The 21234-nt window shown below is 43.2% G+C and overlaps 2 protein-coding genes across 2 annotated transcripts; both read left to right on the top strand.

The window, feature by feature from the left end:
* Positions 1-280: 280 nt before the first annotated feature.
* Positions 281-1087, top strand: LOC128105541 (proline-rich protein 23A3-like). Its single transcript, XM_052730778.1, has one exon. The coding sequence runs from the start codon at positions 281-283 to the stop codon at positions 1085-1087; it is 807 nt and encodes a 268-aa protein (XP_052586738.1).
* A 4802-nt stretch (positions 1088-5889) lies between these two features.
* LOC128105534 (proline-rich protein 23A3-like) lies at positions 5890-6696 on the top strand. The gene has a single exon (XM_052730765.1). It carries the CDS (start codon positions 5890-5892, stop codon positions 6694-6696), a length of 807 nt encoding a protein of 268 aa, XP_052586725.1.
* The last annotated feature ends 14538 nt before the right edge of the window (positions 6697-21234 follow it).

The following is a 21234-nucleotide window of genomic DNA, read 5'->3' as shown; positions in this document are numbered from 1 at the left end:
TTGCACACAGGTGGGTTCTTGAAGGTTAAGTGTCACCGCCCTGCCTGGGTGGGGCTTTCTTGGAAGCCAGGCTTAAATAGGGAACTGTGGCCCTCTCCAAACACTCTTGATCAGTCAGTCATCCTGATCACATCTCTCTCCTAGAGGGTCCACAGAGTCTCTTGCAGAAGAAGCCAGACAACAGCTGTCCCTGAAGGACACCAACAGTGCACAAGTCCATCAGCTGCATCAGACCTTGTCTTGCAACTCTGGTCAAGTGCCAAGGCTCATTGGCACCATGATGCCAGGAGTGCGTCCCCGCAGCCCCACCGCCAACCCTCTGCCTTGCTGGGCACCACAGCCAGAAGGACCCAAGCCTGCCAAGCGCCTCTGCCTCCAGCAGGCACAGCCAGACCTGGAAGCGCCCACCGGGCCAGCCAGCGAGCAGCTCACCACCACCATGTTCCTGCCTGCTGGCCTTGCTCTCAAACTCCATCTGGAAGACGTCGACCTGCTGCTGGAGCCCGAGCCCGATTCTGTCATGACAGTGATGCTCCCTGGACACACCATCATCGTGGTGCCCGAGGATCTCCAGGACTCCCACCAGCCTGGACAGCCTGGCTTCTTGCCCGCCAGCCATCAAGAGGCCGCTCTCCTGGAAATGCCCCAGGACCACCAGGTCATCCTCCAGCGGGGATCCTCCGGCACATGTGTAGCAGACACCCAAGGTTGCGGAAATCCCTCTGACCCAGGTGAAGTCACTCAAGGAGGCTTAGGAGACTTCCTGAGGCCTATGCCATGGATGGATGCTCCAGCCGGCATGGTCCCGGGGATGCTTCTCCCCTTCACCGGGGTGTCCAGCCCCTTGTTCCCGGGCCAAGTGCCATGTCCTTGGGGCCCATCAGCCCTTCCTGGTGCAGAGAGATATGCTCCCAGCTCCATCTGGAGCCTCAAAGGCAGCATGTTGTGGCCTCTCCCCAGCTCACCACTGCAGCCTCTCCCTCCATCTCCTCCTCCTCCTCCTCCTCCAGGTCACCAGGCACAGGACCCTCAGAGTCACCAGAAACTCTGGCGCCCTTGCTGCAAGGCCCGGAGGCGCCTCTTCTAGGACAGAAAGGACTGCTCTCTGGACACACAGCACCTTGGACACTCACCTGGCTGCCCTGTGGATTCCCGGTGCCACTCGAGACACCAAACAATCCAACATTGAGCCTGTCTCCACACAGGTGCTTTTTGCAGCCCACTAGCTTCAAAAAGAATGGAGACACTAGATCTCACCCCTGAAGTGAAAACGCTGCTTTCCAGAACCGCAAAGTCTGCTTGTCAGGTCAAGGCTTCATCTCAGAACCTCCCACATCCCCTCATTGGCATCGCTGGCTCCCTGGACAGACACTCTCAGGGTCCCCTATTTCAACGGAACCAAGAGTACTGGGTTTGCTACACTGCCACTGTCCTTTCTGTGTTCCCCTCACTGGATGGAGACTTGGCCTTGCCTTGGGCCTCTTGGACAGTTCAAGCTGCTGCTCCTCCAGGAACCAACAAATACCCCAGTGGGAGAAGATGGTTCCTAGCCCTGAGTGTATGATGCTTCTCTGCTTCTTCACAGCCATTCCTTAACCTGCTGGAACAGTCTTCCCTTGTCCATCTCCTCAGGACAACCAAGGCTACACAGTGAAACGCCGTCTCAGAAGAGAAGGCTAACAAACAAACGAACGAACGAACGAAGGACCGAACAAACAAAAAGACAGCTGCTGAAGGAAGCAGTTGGGGCGGGAGAGCTGCCATGTGCCTTTAGCTCCCAGCCCTGGAAATCCAGAGGCTGCCTAGCAGATCCCTCTGAACCGGAGCTTGCTCTCCAACAAAAAATTCCACTTTCATGACTCACTTTTGAAGTGCTGTTCTCCACTCAATATTTGTAATTCCAACTTCACTTATAAATTAATAAAATTTGTGGACTCCAGTATGTGAGGCTTGTAAAAGTATTTTTGAGAGAGAGTTGGAGAGAGAGAGGGAGGGAGGGAGTTTTTGTTTGTTTTTCTGTGTGTGTGTGTGTGTGTGTGTGTGTGTGTGTGTGTGTATTTGAGAAAGGACAATAAAACCACAAGCAATCTGGGGGACTGTGTGAACACACAAATTGGTTGACTGGTTGAAAATCAGTCTGCTAGTGAAATGGAAGGTCTCACCTTCCCTTGGCCCCACCGAGTATAAAGCAATACGGAATGTATCATCTTCAATAAGAAACATATTAATATGTCAATTGTGGGAAATTGCTTCTGGCTACCCATATCAAGAGAAATAGGTATCTTTAAAAATGGAAATAGAATTGGAACACACAAAGAAATGAACACACACACACACACACACACACACAAACACACACACACAAAATAAGCCACTGGAAGTGATGGGGTTCAGTGGGAAAAGGTAATTTTTTAGGTAAGATATGACAGAACCATCATATTTCACATGAAAAGTGAAATTGAATAACTATCTGGGGGTTTTAATAATCCATTCCATCCAGATATGAGGTTCAATTGTGCTGGGTGTGGTGGCCCATGCTTCCAACAGCCGCAGTGAGGACACTGAGAGAAGAATGGGAAGGGGTCAGGTCGACACTGGCCACACTGACCTTTGGTAAACCTGACAGAGAGGTAAGCTGGGAAAGGTAACCTGTGAAACTCTGAGGAGCAACTGAGTGGGGTGGTTCCCGCCTGTAATCCAGGTGAGGGTAGCTGGATCAGGAGTTGGAGCCCACACACAGGAAGTTCAAGGGCAATGGGAGCTGTGAGGGACAGTGTCAAAGAGATCAAAAAGTAAAGAGGGACTGGAGAGATGGCTCAGCACTTAGAGTAGTGGTTCTCAACCCATGGGGAGAGGCCACTCTGAGGGGTCAGAGGTCCCATGTCAGGCATACCGCAGAGCAGATATTTTCAAAATTGTTCATTACAGTCGTAAAATTACAGTTATGAAGTAGCAGCAGAAATAATTTTAGGGTTGTGGGTCCTCAATACATGAGGAACTGTTTGAAGAGTCCCAGCTTTAGGACGGTGGTGAACCACTCACTCAGAAGGACTGTCTGCTCTTGGAGCACCCACACGATGGCACTTAACCCCCTGTCACTGCAGTTCCAGAGGATGTCTAACACCCTCTTCTCTCCAGGCTCTTCTTTGCCCCAAGTGCATGTGCACTAACAAAGGCCTACAAATTTGCACATAAGCCAATGAAATACAAATAAATAACGGTTTAACATAAAGAATGAAAGAATCAGAGGTTAAGAACTTCTTATACAGGGTGTGTGTGTTGTCTAGTCTTGGTTGTCATCTTGATTGTGTCTGGAATTAACTAAACCCCCAGAGGTCAAATAAACCTGGGAGGGATTTTTCTTGATTGAATCATTTGAGGTGGGAAGTATAGCTGAATATTTTCTGTGTCCCACCCAGTCCACAGCCGCTTAGTACCAAGTAAACACATAGAAGCTTATGTGAATTAAAACTGCTCAGCCATTAGCTCAGGCTTCCTATTGACTACCTCTTACACTTAAATTCACCTTTTTCTGTTAATATATATGTCATCACATGTTCTGTGGCTTTATCTGTGTGTCATTACATGCTGCTCCCTGGACTGCAGGCTTGTGTCCTCTGCCTCTGCCTTCCTCTTCCCAGAATTCTCCTTTTCTGCATATCACACCTATACTTCCTGTCTGGCTACTGGCCACTCAGCATTTTATTTATCAACCAATCAGAACAACGTAGATTCACAGCATACAGAACATCCCACAATATGGAGGATCCAATCTGAATCTGGTTCTTTAGAGGTGGAAAGATTCCCAGCACAGCAGGAGAAGGAAGGTGTTGGTACATGCACCCCAGCCTTTGGGAGGTAGAGACAGTCAATCAGAAGTCCAAGGTTATCCTCACTGCATATGTGTTGTGGGCCAGTTGGGTTGGGTACATGACACTCTTGCTGAAAAAGAAATGCTGAAAGTATTTCTAAAGTCCTTGGAGTACTTTGAGGAATAATTAGGAAAAGGAACAGAGCCAGCAAGAGGAGAGGGTCCTGGGGCATGAATGAAATCAAGGTCGATTTTACACATGTATGAGAATGTCCTAAGGAAAGCAGAATTTTGAATAATTGTTAGGAGGAAGAGAGAAACAGATGGAGGGAACTTTTGGGAGAACATTTCCAAGAAGACCTCTCAGCAGGGCAGACAGAATCATCACACGACTGTGTTCCTTTCATTTAACAGAGTTTTCCAATGGATATCCATAGTGTCGTGTAGTAGATTCATTGATATACTATTTAAAAGGTAAGAAACATTCAATGGCCGGGCAGTGGTGGTACATGCCTTTAATCTCAGCCCTTGGCAGGCAGAGTCAGAGGGATCTCTGTTGGTTCCAGGTCAGCCAGGTCTACAGAGCAAGATCCAAAACAGGCACCAAGCTACACAAAAGAAACCCTGTCTCCAAAATACCAAAAAATAAACCCAAAAAACCAAAAAACCAAAAACACACAAACAAACAAAAACTCCAAGAAACATTCAATGGATATGCAAATGAAAGAGCATGGTAACCTCCCCCATCAGGATCTTAGGCCTACATCTTGAGTAGGACAGATGGAATACCTCACCCCTGTTACATATAAACAAACAGACAGACAGACAGACAGACAAATAACAAAAAAATCCAGGCCCAATAAGGGGCTGGGCTTGGCCCTTAGCTCGAGTGTTTGTCTGGCATGTGTGAGGATGAGCTCCTCCCATCGGGGATGGTAAAGAGAGAGAAGGAGGGAACAGGGAGAGAGAGAGTCATAAAGAGTAGAAGTGGTTTCAATGTCAAAAACAGAATATAACAAAGATCACAGAACAAGAAGGAAAAATATCAAATATGCCACTTATAAATTAAGCAGGACTGTGCTTAATTTCCATTTTTAACACAAACGAAGGTTTTAATTTTGAAAGTTTTCTTTCCACCCCGATGACCTTTGAGGATCAACTAATCATGTCTTAGAGACATGGTTTCATGGGTCCAGCCTAGCCTGGAATTCGCCTTTTCCACAGACTGGCCTAGTACTCCCCATGCAGCAGGCTGGCCTTGAACTCCTCATCTTCCTGTCCTTGTCTCCCAACTTCTGGGGTTAGGGATGTTCTAAAGTACTCACACTAATACTTTTTAAAATTTCTTTCTGGAGGTCGAACCCATTGGCCTCCAGCATGCGAGGAAAACACTCTATCTGTCCTTGGGGGATTTTCTTAGATCAATTCTTTGCACGTGATACCATATGAATCTGAAATCGATTTTTGATTAAATTAAAAAATAGCCATATACAAAGATTTAGCCACTGGTTTTATTATCAACCTTGACCTCCAATGAACAAGTGAAGTTTCACTTTGTTAATTTCCATTTCCGTTTTATTTTGGGAACGAAGAAAACTTCTAGGACCTGGTATGTGGGGATGGGACAAAGAATTCATGAGAATGTAGGAAGGGGTTGGGAAAACGGTTTTCCTGTTTCTATCTGTTGCCCAAAATCAGGCATTACAAACCATAAAGACATGCAAAGGTCGATTTCTCCTCTCGACCACCACCACCACCACCCAATAGCACCTGTGCGCATACACACACACATGAACACTTGCACACAGGTGGGTTCTTGAAGGTTAAGTGTCACCGCCCTGCCTGGGTGGGGCTTTCTTGGAAGCCAGGCTTAAATAGGGAACTGTGGTCCTCTCCAAACACTCTTGATCAGTCAGTCATCCTGATCACATCTCTCTCCTAGAGGGTCCACAGAGTCTCTTGCAGAAGAAGCCAGACAACAGCTGTCCCTGAAGGACACCAACAGTGCACAAGTCCATCAGCTGCATCAGACCTTGTCTTGCAACTCTGACCAAGTGCCAAGGCCCATTGGCACCATGATGCCAGGAGTGCGGCCCCGCAGCCCCACCGCCAACCCTCTGCCCTGCTGGGCACCGCAGCCAGAAGGACCCAAGCCTGCCAAGCGCCTCTGCCTCCAGCAGGCACAGCCAGACCTGGAAGCGCCCACCGGGCCAGCCAGCGAGCAGCTCACCACCACCATGTTCCTGCCTGCTGGCCTTGCTCTCAAACTCCATCTGGAAGACGTCGACCTGCTGCTGGAGCCCAAGCCCGATTCTGTCATGACAGTGATGCTCCCTGGACACACCATCATCGTGGTGCCCGAGGATCTCCAGGACTCCCACCAGCCTGGACAGCCTGGCTTCTTGCCCGCCAGCCATCAAGAGGTCGCTCTCCTGGAAATGCCCCAGGACCACCAGGTCATCCTCCAGCGGGGATCCTCCGGCACATGTGTAGCAGACACCCAAGGTTGCGGAAATCCCTCTGACCCAGGTGAAGTCACTCAAGGAGGCTTAGGAGACTTCCTGAGGCCTATGCCATGGATGGATGCTCCAGCCGGCATGGTCCCGGGGATGCTTCTTCCCTTCACCGGGGTGTCCAGCCCCTTGTTCCCGGGCCAAGTGCCATGTCCTTGGGGCCCATCAGCCCTTCCTGGTGCAGAGAGATATGCTCCCAGCTCCATCTGGAGCCTCAAAGGCAGCATGTTGTGGCCTCTCCCCAGCTCACCACTGCAGCCTCTCCCTCCATCTCCTCCTCCTCCTCCTCCTCCAGGTCACCAGGCACAGGACCCTCAGAGTCACCAGAAGCTCTGGCGCCCTTGCTGCAAGGCCCGGAGGCGCCTCTTCTAGGACAGAAAGGACTGCTCTCTGGACACACAGCACCTTGGACACTCACCTGGCTGCCCTGTGGATTCCCGGTGCCACTCGAGACACCAAACAATCCAACATTGAGCCTGTCTCCACACAGGTGCTTTTTGCAGCCCACTAGCTTCAAAAAGAATGGAGACGCTAGATCTCACCCCTGAAGTGAAAACGCTGCCTTCCAGAACCGCAAAGCCTGCTTGTCAGGTCAAGGCTTCATCTCAGAACCTCCCACATCCCCTCATTGGCATCGCTGGCTCCCTGGACAGACACTCTCAGGGTCCCCTATTTCAACGGAACCAAGAGTACTGGGTTTGCTACGCTGCCACTGTCCTTTCTGTGTTCCCCTCACTGGATGGAGACTTGGCCTTGCCTTGGGCCTCTTGGACAGTTCAAGCTGCTGTTCCTCCAGGAACCAACAAATACCCCAGTGGGAGAAGATGGTTCCTAGCCCTGAGTGTATGATGCTTCTCTGCTTCTTCACAGCCATTCCTTAACCTGCTGGAACAGTCTTCCCTTGTCCATCTCCTCAGGACAACCAAGGCTACACAGTGAAACGCCGTCTCAGAAGAGAAGGCTAACAAACAAACGAACAAACGAACAAACGAACGAACAAACAAAAAGACAGCTGCTGAAGGAAGCAGTTGGGGCGGGAGAGCTGCCATGTGCCTTTAGCTCCCAGCCCTGGAAATCCAGAGGCTGCCTAGACGATCCCTCTGAACCGGAGCTTGCTCTCCAACAAAAAACTCCACCTCATGACTTACTTTTGAAGTGCTGTTCTCCACAGCAATATTTGTAATTCCAACTTCACTTATAAATTAATAAAAATTTGTGGACTCCAGTATGTGAGGCTTGTAAAAGTATTTTTGAGAGAGAGTTGGAGAGAGAGAGGGAGGGAGGGAGTTTTTGTTTGTTTTTCTGTGTGTGTGTGTGTGTGTGTGTGTGTGTGTGTGTGTGTGTGTGTATTTGAGAAAGGACAATAAAACCACAAGCAATCTGGGGGACTGTGTGAACACACAAATTGGTTGAAAATCAGCCTGCTAGTGAAATGGAAGGTCTCACCTTTCCTTGGCCCCACCGAGTATAAAGCAATACGGAATGTATCATCTTCAATAAGAAACATATTAATATGTCAATTGTGGGAAATTGCTTCTGGCTACCCATATCAAGAGAAATAGGTATCTTTAAAAATGGAAATAGAATTAGAACACACAAAGAAATGAACACACACACACACACACACACACACAAACACACACACACACACACACAAAATATGCCACTGGAAGTGATGGGGTTCAGTGGGAAAAGGTAATTTTTTAGGTAAGATATGACAGAACCATCATATTTCACATGAAAAGTGAAATTGAATAACTATCTGGGGGTTTTAATAATCCATTCCATCCAGATATGAGGTTCAATTGTGCTGGGTGTGGTGGCCCATGCTTCCAACAGCCGCAGTGAGGACACTGAGAGAAGAATGGGAAGGGGTCAGGTCGACACTGGCCACACTGACCTTTGGTAAACCTGACAGAGAGGTAAATTGGGAAAGGTAACATGTGAAACTCTGAGGAGCAACTGAGTGGGGTGGTTCCCGCCTGTAATCCAGGTGAGGGTAGCTGGATCAGGAGTTGGAGCCCACACACAGGAAGTTCAAGGACAATGGGGGCTGTGAGGGACAGTGTCAAAGAGATCAAAAAGTAAAGAGGGACTGGAGAGATGGCTCAGCACTTAGAGTAGTGGTTCTCAACCCATGGGGAGAGGCCACTCTGAGGGGTCAGAGGTCCCATGTCAGGCATACCGCAGAGCAGATATTTTCAAAATTGTTCATTACAGTCGTAAAATTACAGTTATGAAGTAGCAACAGAAATAATTTCAGGGTTGTGGGTCCTCAATACATGAGGAACTGTTTGAAGAGTCCCAGCATTAGGACAGTGGTGAACCACTCACTTAGAAGGACTGTCTGCTCTTGGAGCACCCACACGATGGCACTTAACCCCCTGTCACTACAGTTCCAGAGGATGTCTAACACCCTCTTCTCTCCAGGCTCTTCTTTGCCCCAAGTGCATGTACACTAACAAAGGCCTACAAATTTGCACATAAGCCAATGAAATATAAATAAATAACGGTTTAACATAAAGAATAAAAAGAATCAGAGGTTAAGAATTTCTTATACAGGGTGTGTGTGTTGTCTAGTCTTGGTTGTCATCTTGATTCAGTCTGGAATTAATTAAATGGCAGTGGTCAAGTATTTCAGTGAGGGATTTTTCTTGAGTGAATCATTTGAGTTGTGAGGACCCAATCTGAATCTGGTTCTTTAGAGATGGAAAGATTCCCAGCACAGCAGGAGAAGGAAGGTGTTGGTACATGCACCCCAGCCTTTGGGAGGTAGAGACAGTCAATCAGAAGTCCAAGGTTATCCTCACTGCATATGTGTTGTGGGCCAGTTGGGTTGGGTACATGACACTCTTGCTGAAAAAGAAATGCTGAAAGTATTTCTAAAGTCCTTGGAGTACTTTGAGGAATAATTAGGAAAAGGAACAGAGCCAGCAAGAGAAGAGGTCGTGGAGTATGAATTAAATCAAGGTCTTGTAGATGTAATTCTGAAAGGTTTTATTAAATAAGAAACACAGAGACAAATGCAGAGTTAAAAGCCCCAGAGGTCAGAGAGCAGTAGCTAAGAGCTGAGACCAAGATGGCCTTCTTACCACCTGTTGCTGCTGCTGTCCTTCCCCTGAGAAAGAAAGACTACTTCCTTTTTGTCTGTCTTTTTATTGACTCTCTGTTCTGTGTTCTCATTGATTGCAAATCCAACCACATGACCTCCTTGTTCCTGCCTGTCTATACAGACCTCCAGGTCTCTATGATTGGTATTGAGATTAAAGGTGTGTGTCTCCAAGTTGGCTATGTCTTTAACACACAGACTCTGACTGCCATGTGATCAGATTAAGGGCATGTGCTACCACTGCCAGACTTCTGCTATGGCTTGCTATTAGTTTTGACTCCCAGGCAACTTTATTAACATACAAATAAAATCACAAATAAAATATCACCATATTTCCCCTTTCTATTCTAATAAAAAGAAAAAAGTTATAACTATTACAAGAAAAACTATATACAAAAAGTTCAGTAACTATATGTAATATATTCAAGCAATAAATACCTAAACAATGTCTAGTCCATTTGCATTTGACAAACTCAATGAAAAGAATTCCATTATCTATTCTATTTTAGTAAGTCCAATATGTACCTGATTTACTTTCTATCTTAACTTATATTACTAACAGAAATATCTTATAAAATCTTTCAGATTCATACACTTACACCTCTTTAGTTGTTTTCTTTTCTAAAATTCTTAACAAGGAAAACTATAACTATCTAAACTTTAACTAACTACAACAATCTAGTCTTCAACTCCCTGAGAGACTCAAGAAGCAAATAATATTGCCTAAAAAAAATAAAAACAGGAAGTGCACACAAGCGGCTTCCAAAAAAATGTGAGCTGACAGAAACAGCCAGCAGCCTGGACAGTCACCCGAAGTTTTTCCGCAGTGTTGGGGCATCATCTTCAGCCTATATGCTTATCTTATCTGACAGACTCATTTGTGAACTAGGATGTACACAAGGTCAACAGTTTGACCTCACATTTGGTGAGAGCAGTCCATGTACCAGAAACACCTGAATTCCACTAGTGTCCTGTCATGATTCAGGATTTTAAATTCTGGAAATTGTTGATGTTTTTGGAATTCAGCTATCCATTCTTCTTGGCTTGTGTGTGTGGCTTCATCTCGGTATCCTGTTCTTCTCTGCATCCCTTTCTTCTCAGCTTGTGGGTGGCTTCAACTCCTTTATTAAGTGCCAGTCTACCATTGAGAGGTTAGATTCTGTCAGCTTAGTTACTCTTCAAGAATAACTGTTTCAGCTGCTGTTCCACTGCATACCAGAAGCCATCCGTGCACTGCCAGTTCAGTTGCCTTTGAAAACAGGGCACTATACCATTTCTGGATTGCAAAAGCCACTTCAGGGATGATGCGATATTGTCCTAGTCTCAGAAGATGTCTTTTGTTAAAGCCACAACCACTCTTGTCTTGGCAAGAATCGGTAGTCCTTTTTTTCATGTCGTGTCTGTCCATTTTGTCCTGTTTGTCAGCAGTGGATTCGAGGATACTTTGTTGTCCAGTGGCTAACTTTTGCCACAATGAAATTTAACTCCATATGCAGTTTCTTCAATGCCCATATTTTCTCTGAAGTAAATTGGTAGTGACAGGAGCCAACATGTCTCATAGTCATAAAAAAAGGAAAAAATTTCTAAGTTATTAAAACATTTTAAATGCCATATTCTGTAGATCTCTGAAGGATTTGAAGATGACCTATCTATCTAAAATATACCTGCTCAATCTTGAAAACATAACTAATATGACTACAAGTTCGATTGTAATGTCTAACTACTAACTTTCATTTCTTTATATCCTAATAGTTGGTAATAATAACATTCAAGGATCAGCAAATTGCATTACATTGTTAAATGAACAGTATAAGTGCAATATCTTTAACAAGATTAGAAATATACATATGCTGTGGGATGTTCTGTATGGCAAATGTGTTGCTCTGATTGGTCAATAAATAAATCACTGATTGGCCAGTGGCCAGGCAGGAAGTATAGGCGGGACAAGGAGGAGAATAGAGCTGGGAAGAGGAAGGCTGAGTCAGAGAGACACTGCCAGCCGCCTCGATGACAAACAGCATGTGAAGATGCCGGTAAGCCATGAGCTACGTGGCAAGGTATAGATTTATAGAAAAGGATTAATTTAAGCTGTAAGAACAGTTAGCAAGAAGCCTGCCACGGCCATACAGTTTGTAACCAATATAAGTCTCTGTGTTTACTTGGTCGGGTCTGAGCGGCTCTGGGACTGGCAGGTGATAGAGATTTGTCCTGACTGTGGGCCAGGCAGGAAAACTTTAGCTACATACGTACAGCATTTTCTAACAATATCAATCTCAATATATATAATTTGTATACAATATACAAAAATCCAATCCAATGCAAAGTATTTAAAACTAGCAGTTGTCTTATAAAAGTAGATTCAATAATCTATCTCTTTATCTATTTCATATCTATATCTTCTCTTTATTTTTCCAAGTAGATTCAATAATCTACCCTCTAGTCTATCATTTCTATGTATCTCCTTTTTTTTTTTTTTTTTTTAAACAAGAACCTTAAATCTAATCTCCCTTAACCGGGCGGTGGTGGTGCACACCTTTAATCCCAGCACTTGGGAGGCAGAGCCAGGCGGATCTCTGTGAGTTCGAGGCCAGCCTGGGCTACCAAGTGAGTTCCAGGGAAGGCGCAAAGCTACACAGAGACACCCTGTCTCAAAAAACCAAAAAAAAAAAAAAAAAAAAAAAAAAAAAAAAAAAAACCCAAAAAACAACTAATCTCCTTGGCTTAGCCCTTTTCCTAACCCTTAACAACAACTTGTAACCAACCCTCCTAAGCAATGAAATTTATCCCAGACCCAAAACCCATTAGAAGACCAAAAAACCACCTGCCCCACACAGCCTCTTTGGGAATGTGGGTGTTGTATTCTTAAAATTGCTTCCTGCTAAATATGGGCAAAGGTGTCTTTATTCTAAAAAGAAAAATTTTGGGTTAATTGTCAAATTCTAGGAAAGGTAGCTATATCCTTTGTTGTCCAGTCTGTGTATAATGCCAAAGTTTGGGGCTTATCTCAAGTCCTTATCCAAGTAGTCTTTGAAACTGGATCATCTCTGAGCAGTTTGTAGTCCAAAAATGATCTGTAGGTGATGTTTGTCAGCTTAGTGGTATTATTATTGTCCACGTGGAATTGTTGTTGTTGGGCCCCATCTTCTTCCTGGAGACTTCAGTTGATGTTATGCCTGGCTGTGATTTCCTGCAGAAAACTGATAAGAGACTCGAACACAAAGACATATATATGCAGCTAATTGAAGCCTTTTTTTCTAGAATTAGTTAGTACTCTATATGACCATTCATATCTTAACAAAGTTTAAAATGTATATATATATATATATATATATTAATCTTGTAAATTTTGATATAAAATTCATAGTTTAAGAAAAGTTTAAAGAATCAGAATAGAATCAAAGAATTGAGATTAGTAGTAATAGAATAGTCCCTTAATTAATTTGGCTTTTCTCCTGTCCCATATCAGAAGATGGCTCTTTCTTCTGGCATGATACAGGGAGTTTGCATTTTCCTTTTAACAACATGCTTGAGTTTAAAGAAGGAGAGAGCCATTCTCCAACTCCAAAGTCAGCTTTAAATTTTAATTGAACTGGGACTACAAGAAGACCAATAGTGTTAAATGTCTTCAGAGAAGAGCAGAAACAAACATTTAGGAAGACTTATAAAATTTTTTAGATGATATACCCATAGGCCATTTCACTCTGTTTCCTGGGATAGATGATTTGTCCTTTTTTTTCAGTTGTCTCATTTGTCCAGTGTTCTTCAGATTCCTTAGCCTTCATTCTCCTAAAAGACAAAACCAAAAACCTTTCCCCAAGACTAACTTTGGGAAGGTTCCCTTTTGGCAAGTTATATCTGATTAAATGAAAAGGCATGTGTTAACAGTATATGTTAGTTTAAATTGGATGGTCACGTTGGTTGATGAACTATCACCTCTTCTAATTAAGAGGTCTCTCTTGTTCAAATTGAACCTTTATCAATTTTGATGGTATCCACAGCTTATCTTCTCCTGTAGAACAAAAGCAAAAACCTCCATCTCCAACCTAACACATTTCCTGGTTTCCTTCTGAGGCCAGCACATCCTTAAAGTATATAGGCTGATTTAATTCTGTAGTTTTTTCTATTATCCAATGTCTCTCTGTAGCTGTTGTTCCTTTCTCATTAGCATTGAGAAAATTCAAAGTTAATAGAGCATTATGCAGTCTATTTCTGGGGGTTTTTGTTACCCCTTTCTGTTTATTTAGCATATCCTTTAGGGTTCTGTTTGATCTTTCTATAACTGCTTGGCCTGTAGGATGATGCGGTATACCTGTAATATGCTTTATACTATAATAAGCAAAAAACTGTTTTATTTTAACAGAGATATATGCTAGAGCATTGTCAGTTTTAATTTGTGCAAGTATACCCATGATGGCCATAACTTCTAGCAAATGAGTGATTACAGAATCACCTTTTTCAGAACTCAAAGCAGTTGCCCATTGAAATCCTGAAAAAATATCAATGGTGTGGTGTACATATTTCAGTTTTCCAAATTCTGCAAAGTGAAACACATCCATCTGCCAGATTTCATTCCTCTGAGTACCATTTGGGTTCCATCGTGCTGGTAATGGAGTCTGATTGTAAAAGGAGCAGGTAGGACAATTCCTTACAATTTCCTTGGCTTGTTGCCAGGTTATGGGAAAATCCTTTTTTTAAACCTTTACTATTGACATGATGTTTTTAATGAAATTCTGAGGCCTCCAGAACATTTCCTATCAATAATTTATCAATCTCATCATTGCCTTGTGCTAGAGGGCCTGGCAGACCAGTATGGGATCAGATGTGAGTTATATATAAAGGATGATTCCTATTCCTAATTATATCTTGTAACTGAATAAATAGTGAAGTGAATTCTGATGCATCAGGGATAAATTCTGCAGTCTCAATATGTAATACCATTCTTTCAGCATACTGAGAGTCAGTAACTATGTTGAGAGGTTCTGAAAAATCCATTAATACCAACAGAATAGCATACAATTTTGATTTTTGAACTGAATTATAAGGACTTTGAACCACTTTACTTAAATTTTATGATTTGTAACTTGCCTTTCCTTGTTTATTTGCATCTGTATAAATTTAACAAACTCCAGATATTGGTGTTTCCCATACAATTTGATGCAAAATCCAATCAGCTCTCTTTATAAGTTCAATTCTATTGCTTTTGGGATATTTGCTGTTAATCTCTCCCAAAAAAATTACTGTAAGCTCTTTGCCAAGGTTCACTTTCTGTCCATAATTTATCAATGTCCTCCTTAGTTAAAGGTATGAAAATTTCTGCTGGGTCTATTCCTGTTAATTGACAAAGTCTCAATTTTCCTTTAAAATTTTTTTTTCAGATTTAAAAGCCCAAGAGATTAGAGCACTATCGAAGAGCCAAGACTACCTTTAGCTTATCACTCACTGCCGTTGCTTCCCCTGAGAAAGCATTTCTTCTTGTCTGAATTGTGTTTTTATTGCCTTTCTGTTCTGCCTTCTCATTGGCTCTAAACCCAACCACATTGTCACTGCCTGCCTAAACAGACCTCCAGGTCTCTATGGTTGGTACTGGGATTAAATGTTGGTGTCACCACTCTTGGCTGTGTCCTTGACCACATAGGGACTCTGCCTGCCATGTGATTGGATTAAGGACGTGGGCTACCACCACCTGACTTCTGTTCCTGGCTTGCTAATGACCTCTGATCTCCAGGCAAACTTTATTTATTAACATACAAATAAAATCACACTTCATCACAATTAAAATATCACCACAACAGATGGTTGTGAGCTGCCACATAGGTGCTGGGACTCAAGCTTGGGTCTTCTGGAAGAGGAGCCAGTGCCCTTAATCACTGAGCCATCTCTCCAGCTCCTTGAGTGCACTTCTTTTTTTTTTTTTTTTTTTTTTTTTGGTTTTTCAAGACAGGGTGTCTCTGTGTAGCTTTGCGCCTTTCCTGGAACTCACTTAGTAGCCCAGGCTGGCCTCGAACTCACAGAGATCCGCCTGGCTCTGCCTCCCGAGTGCTGGGATTAAAGGCGTGCGCCACCACCGCCCGGCTTTTGAGTGCACTTCTTAATGACAGTTACAAAGAAGGTTAAGAATGCCACCTAAGCTTCCTTTCCTCAAAGCATGTGAATGATGCATCTTTTCTCCTAGAAGGCTCACATCCTGCCTTCCTACCCCTTCCATATTTCTTATGATTTTTCTTATTATTTTATTTTTCTATATTTCTCATGTGGACTGTGGCAGTCCTAGAAAAAAGATTTTTTAAATTAATTCATAAGTTAATTTTATGTAATTGTGTGTTTGTCTGCATGTATGTCTATATACTGCATGGTTGTGGGAGTCCATGGAGACCAGAAGAGTGTTGAATCCCCAGGAACTGGAGTTACAGATGGTTATAAGCTGCCATCTGGGTGCTAGGAACCAGTGCTCTTGCCGGGCGGTGGTGGCGCACGCCTTTAATCCCAGCACTCGGGAGGCAGAGGCCGGTGGATCTCTGTGAGTTCGAGGCCAGCCTGGGCTACCAAGTGAGTTCCAGGAAAGGCGCAAAGCTACACAGAGAAACCCTGTCTCGAAAAACCAAAAAAAAAAAAAAAAACCAGTGCTCTAAACTACTGAGCCATCTCTCCAGCACTCCCCGCTCCCCAAAAAGATTTTAAAATGAAGATTCCAGGGGCTCACTGGTCAAGACAATCTATCCAAATCAATGGGCTCCAGCTTCAGTGAGAGTCACTGTCTCAAAAACATGAGGTAGAGGAGCAATTGAAAAAGCCACCCTGCCACTGACCTCCAATCTACACGTGTGCACACCTGCACACACCTGCATACACCACACGTGCAACAGCACACAAAAAATAAAAATAAAAGAAGTTGGAGCATGAGTCTTCCCTCCTCATGTATGTAGCAGGTTCAGCTGTGCAGCAGCTTGCTGTATGTCATTCATCATAGGACTCTACACAGTGCAACATGGCAGTTCGTAGGAGTGGTTCCGAGACCCTACATAGGCAGAGTGCTGAGGATGTGGCACAAGATCCCGAGACTTGGAGCCATTTTGTGGAGAAGAACTGTTTCCCTTAGGTTGAAGACATTCTGCTCCTGTCCTGTCTGTTTACAGGATTTCTAACATCCAGCTGGGTTTGAGAAGAATAACAATTTGGCCCAAGAGTCATTATTTGCAACAAATTTGTAAATGGAAATATCTTTATCCTACTGTGACCAGATCTGGTTTTTTTTTTTTTTTTTTTTTTGGTTTTTCGAGACAGGGTTTCTCTGTGTAGCTTTGCGCCTGTCCTGGAACTCACTTGGTAGCCCAGGCTGGCCTCGAACTCACAGAGATCCGCCTGGCTCTGCCTCCCGAGTGCTGGGATTAAAGGCGTGCGCCACCACCGCCCAGCTCAGATCTGGTTTTTAACCCACTGTCCTGGTTGTATTTCTGTGGCTGTGATAAAATAACCTGGCATAAAGCAACTTGGGCGAGAAAGGGCTTATTATGCCTTACAACTCCAGGTTACAGTCCGTTACTGTGGGGCAGTCACAATGGTGGGGCCTTGAGAGAGCTGTCTACATCGCATCCAGTCAAGAGCACAGAGAAATAAATGTATGCATGCTCACTTGCTTGCTTGTTCTCAGCTCGATTTCTCCGTATCACACAGCTTGGTGCAGGAGGGGTGGCTGCTAGGTGCTACCCACTGTGGACTGGGTAATCCCTTATCAATAAACTTAAGACAACCCCCCCACACACACAGACTTGTCTACAGGCCAATCTAATGTGCCTCATTGAGGCTCTTTTCCCAAGTGATTCTTGGTTGGATGTAGATGTAACCATCTTATTAAATAAGAAACACAGAGCCAATTGCAGAGTTAAAAGCCCAAGAGGTCAGAGCAATAGCTAAGAGCTAAAAAACCCTTTCTTACCCTACTGCCGCTGCTATCCTTCCTCTCAGCAAGAGGCTTACTTCCTGTTTGTCTGTCCTTTTATTGACTTTCTGTTCTGCCTTCTCATTGGTTGTAAACCCAACCACATGACCTCCTTGTCACTGCCTGTCTGTACAGACCTCCAGGTCTTCTATGGTTGGTATTGAGATTAAAGGCGTGTGTCTCCATGCTGGCTGTATCCTTGAACACACAGAGATTCGCCTATCTCTGCCTCCCAAGTGCTGGGATTAAAGGCGTGTGCCACCACCGCCCAGCTTCTGCTATGGCTTGCTATTAGCTCTGACCCCCAGGCAACTTTATTTATTAACATACAAATAAAATCACATTTCAGTACAAATAGAATATCACCATATTTCCCCTTTTCTATTTTAATAAAAGGAAAAAAGTTATAACTAATACAAGAAAAACTATATACAAAAGTACAATAACTATATACCATATATATAAGCAATAAATACCTAAAAAATATCTAGTTCATTTGTTTTGGACAAATTCAGAGAAAATAATTCCATTATCTATCCTATTTTGGTAAGTCCAAAATGTACCTGATTCACTTTCTATCCTAACTAATCTTCAACTATAACTAACTAATCTTCAACTCCCTCAGAGACCCAAGAAGGAAATAATATTACCTAATAAAAAATAAAAACAGGAAGTGCATGCAAGCAGCTTCCGGAAAAGAAAATGTGAGCTGACAGAAACAGCCAGCTGCCTGGACAATCACCTGAGGTTTCTCCGCAGTGTTGGGGCATCATCTTTAGCGTATCTGACAGACTCATTTGTGAACTAGGATGTACACAAGGTCAACAGTTCGATCTCACATTTGGTGAGAGCAGTCCATGTACCAGAAACAATAAGCCACATAAAGATGGATATTACACAGACAATCTGGATTTGGAATTTTTAACTGAAGAGAGATATTTAATTGTAAAGACAGTGGAGTTAAACCAATATGTATATTTTAAAGGTACTTTGACTTCAAAATTTGGATCTAAGGATATGTTGCTTTGGAAAAGAGCCTCTGTTTTTGTTTCCACAGAAAGCCAGAGGCTATGGATTTGTTCCAGATTAAGATACATCAGGTTTGACCAGCCAAGACCCCCTGAAAGGTCTCCAATGACACCAAGGCCCAGATGATCCAACATCCAGAACCTTTTCAAGGTAACTGGCTCAGACGATACACCCTCATGGACTATTCCATAATCCTAAAATTTTCTTTGTGTCCCCATAAGATACAGCGCCCCCCTCCAGCAGGAAGTAGTAAGAGAAGCTATTCCCAAATATACCAAGCTGGCTTTAGAGATAGAATTGGCTCACTCCTTCTCTAAACCCAAGCATATTGCTAAAATAAAAGGTTATCAGAAGAGCCCCCTGGTGTGAGACAGAGAAAAACCAATATTTTTATTTAAAACAGGTTGATTATAAATGCGATCTCTTTCTAAAGAAGAAAAGGGGATATGGTATAGATATATAGGATATAGAGATGATAGGATAAAAGGGTAGATTAATAAACCTACTTTTAAAGAACAACAACTTGTTTAAAATGTTTTACATTGGTATGGATTTTAGTTTATTGATACAAATTTAAAGTTAATTTTGTTATATTGTGTGTATATTTCTACTCTTGTTTAAGGTATTATGTTTGTACAGCTCATTTAGAATTGTAATGGATAATTAAGAAATAGATTAATAATTAGTCATCTATAATAATCATACTTGTAGCCATGTTAGTTAAGTCTTCTAGGTATACATAGATAAATTTCAGACAGATAAATAATCTTCAAATACTTCAAAGACCTACAGAATATGGCATTTAAAATGTTTTAAAAATTTAGACTTTCTGGACAGTGAGACATGTCTGCTCCTGGCAGCACCAGATTTACTTCAGAGAGGAGGATGGGCATCAAAGACACTCTATGTGGAGTTTATCTTCTTCTTGACAAAAATAGCCATTTGGGCAAGAAACTGTATGGTGATATTTTATTTGTATTAAAATGTTATTTTTATGTTAATAAATAAAGTTGCCTGGGGGTCAGAGCTATTAGCAAGCCATAGGAAAGCAGGGCAGTGGTGGCGTACTCTTGTAATCTCAGCACTTGGTAGGCAGAGCTGGGTAAGTCTCTGTGTGTTCAGGGATACAGCCATTATTGGTTACACATGCCTTTAATCAATACCAATCATGGAAAACCTGGAGGCCTATACAGACAGGCCGTGAGGAGGCAGTCATGTGGTTGGGTTTGCAACCAATTAGAAGGCAGAACAGGAACTCTATATAAAGACTTTAACACAGGGGTAGCTCTGGTTCGGAGAGGTAGGACCACCGCAGGAGGAAGGGTAAGGTTTTAGTTCATAGCTCTGACCTCTTGGCTTTCTTCTTTGCATTGGTTCTGTGTTTCTTATTTAATAAGAAGGTTGGTTACATCTACAAAACTGTTCTTGCATGGACTGCTTGATTGACTGGACATGAAGGACCCATAAGAAAGTAACCACTGAACTTTGCTTGGCAAAATGGTCCTTTAGGTTCCTGCTTCGCAGAGGAAACTGCCAGACATTCTATAAGACACTGAGAAAAGTGACTACACAGAGGAAACTTCCAGACATTCTACAGGACACTGAGAAAAATGACTGAGAGACTCTAACCCTGTGGGCTAAAGACAGATGCCCCAACTTTACAAGAGAACTTTGGATAACTGTCCAGGCTGCCAGCTGTCTCTGTCTACCCTACAAGACTCCCAAAAGTTGCTTACATCCTTCTCCCATTTCTCAGGTAGTAGTATATCCTTCTGAGGTCTTTGATATAGTTAAGGACTAGAGATAGTTATAATTTTCCTTAGTTATGTTTTTTTTTCCAGTTTTTCGAGACAGGGTTTCTCTGTGTAGCTTTGCGCCTTTCCTGGAACTCACTTGGTAGTCCAGGCTGGCCTCGAACTCACAGAGATCCGCCTGGCTCTGCCTCCCGAGTGCTGGGATTAAAGGCGTGAGCCACCACCGCCCGGCTTTCCTTAGTTATGATAAAAGATAAGTTAGATATGAAACCTTAGACTCACAAATATAAGATAGAATATCTTCTTAAATTTTGCCAAATAGACTAGTTATTATAAATAGACTAGATATTATAACTGTAATTCTTGCTTGATAATTGTTTTGTTATCTGTAATTTTACTATGTAAAAATTAAAACCTTCCTTTTTGAAAAAAAGAAAAGGGGAAGTACTGTGGGATGTTCTGTACGTTAAATGTGTTGCTTTGATTGGTTAATAATAAAACACTGATTGGCCAGTAGCCAGGAAGGAGGAAGTGTAGGCGGGACAAGGAGGAATAGAATTTGGGGAAGTGGAAGGCTGAGGAGAGAGACTGGCAGCCACCGCCATGACAAGCAACATGTGAAGATGCCAGCAAGCCATGAGCCACGTGGCAAGGTATAGATTTATAGAAATGGGTTAATTTAAGATAAAAGAACTAAATAACAAGAAGCCTGCTGTGGCCATACAGTTTGTAAATAATATAAGCGTCTGTGTGTTTATTTTATAAGTGGGCTGTCGGACTGCCAGGGCTTGGCAGGACCCGGAGAGGAAACTCCAGCTACAGTTGGATCAAGTTGACAATGAAATCCAACCATCATTGCCACTTCATCTATATTGCTCATTTGGAACCAATGTTCAGTGTTAGAAATAGTCTGTAAGAGTAGGTGGGATTGCTAAAGCTCTGAACAACCAGATCAGACTCTCATTTCCTGCTATTCTTTGTATAGTCATGAGATGCAAATATGCACAATTATAAGAAAGCTTACAGGAGCATTTATTAAACACAGCTATCCAAAAGATTCATAGCCTGAGAGAAAATTACTT

Source organism: Peromyscus californicus, unplaced genomic scaffold (assembly GCF_007827085.1).
Source record: "Peromyscus californicus insignis strain IS unplaced genomic scaffold, ASM782708v3 Scaffold_11__1_contigs__length_118956290, whole genome shotgun sequence".
NCBI classification, from domain to species: Eukaryota; Metazoa; Chordata; class Mammalia; order Rodentia; family Cricetidae; genus Peromyscus; species Peromyscus californicus.
The sequence above is the reverse complement of the archived record's forward strand: the minus strand, read 5'-3'. Positions and strand labels throughout refer to the sequence as shown.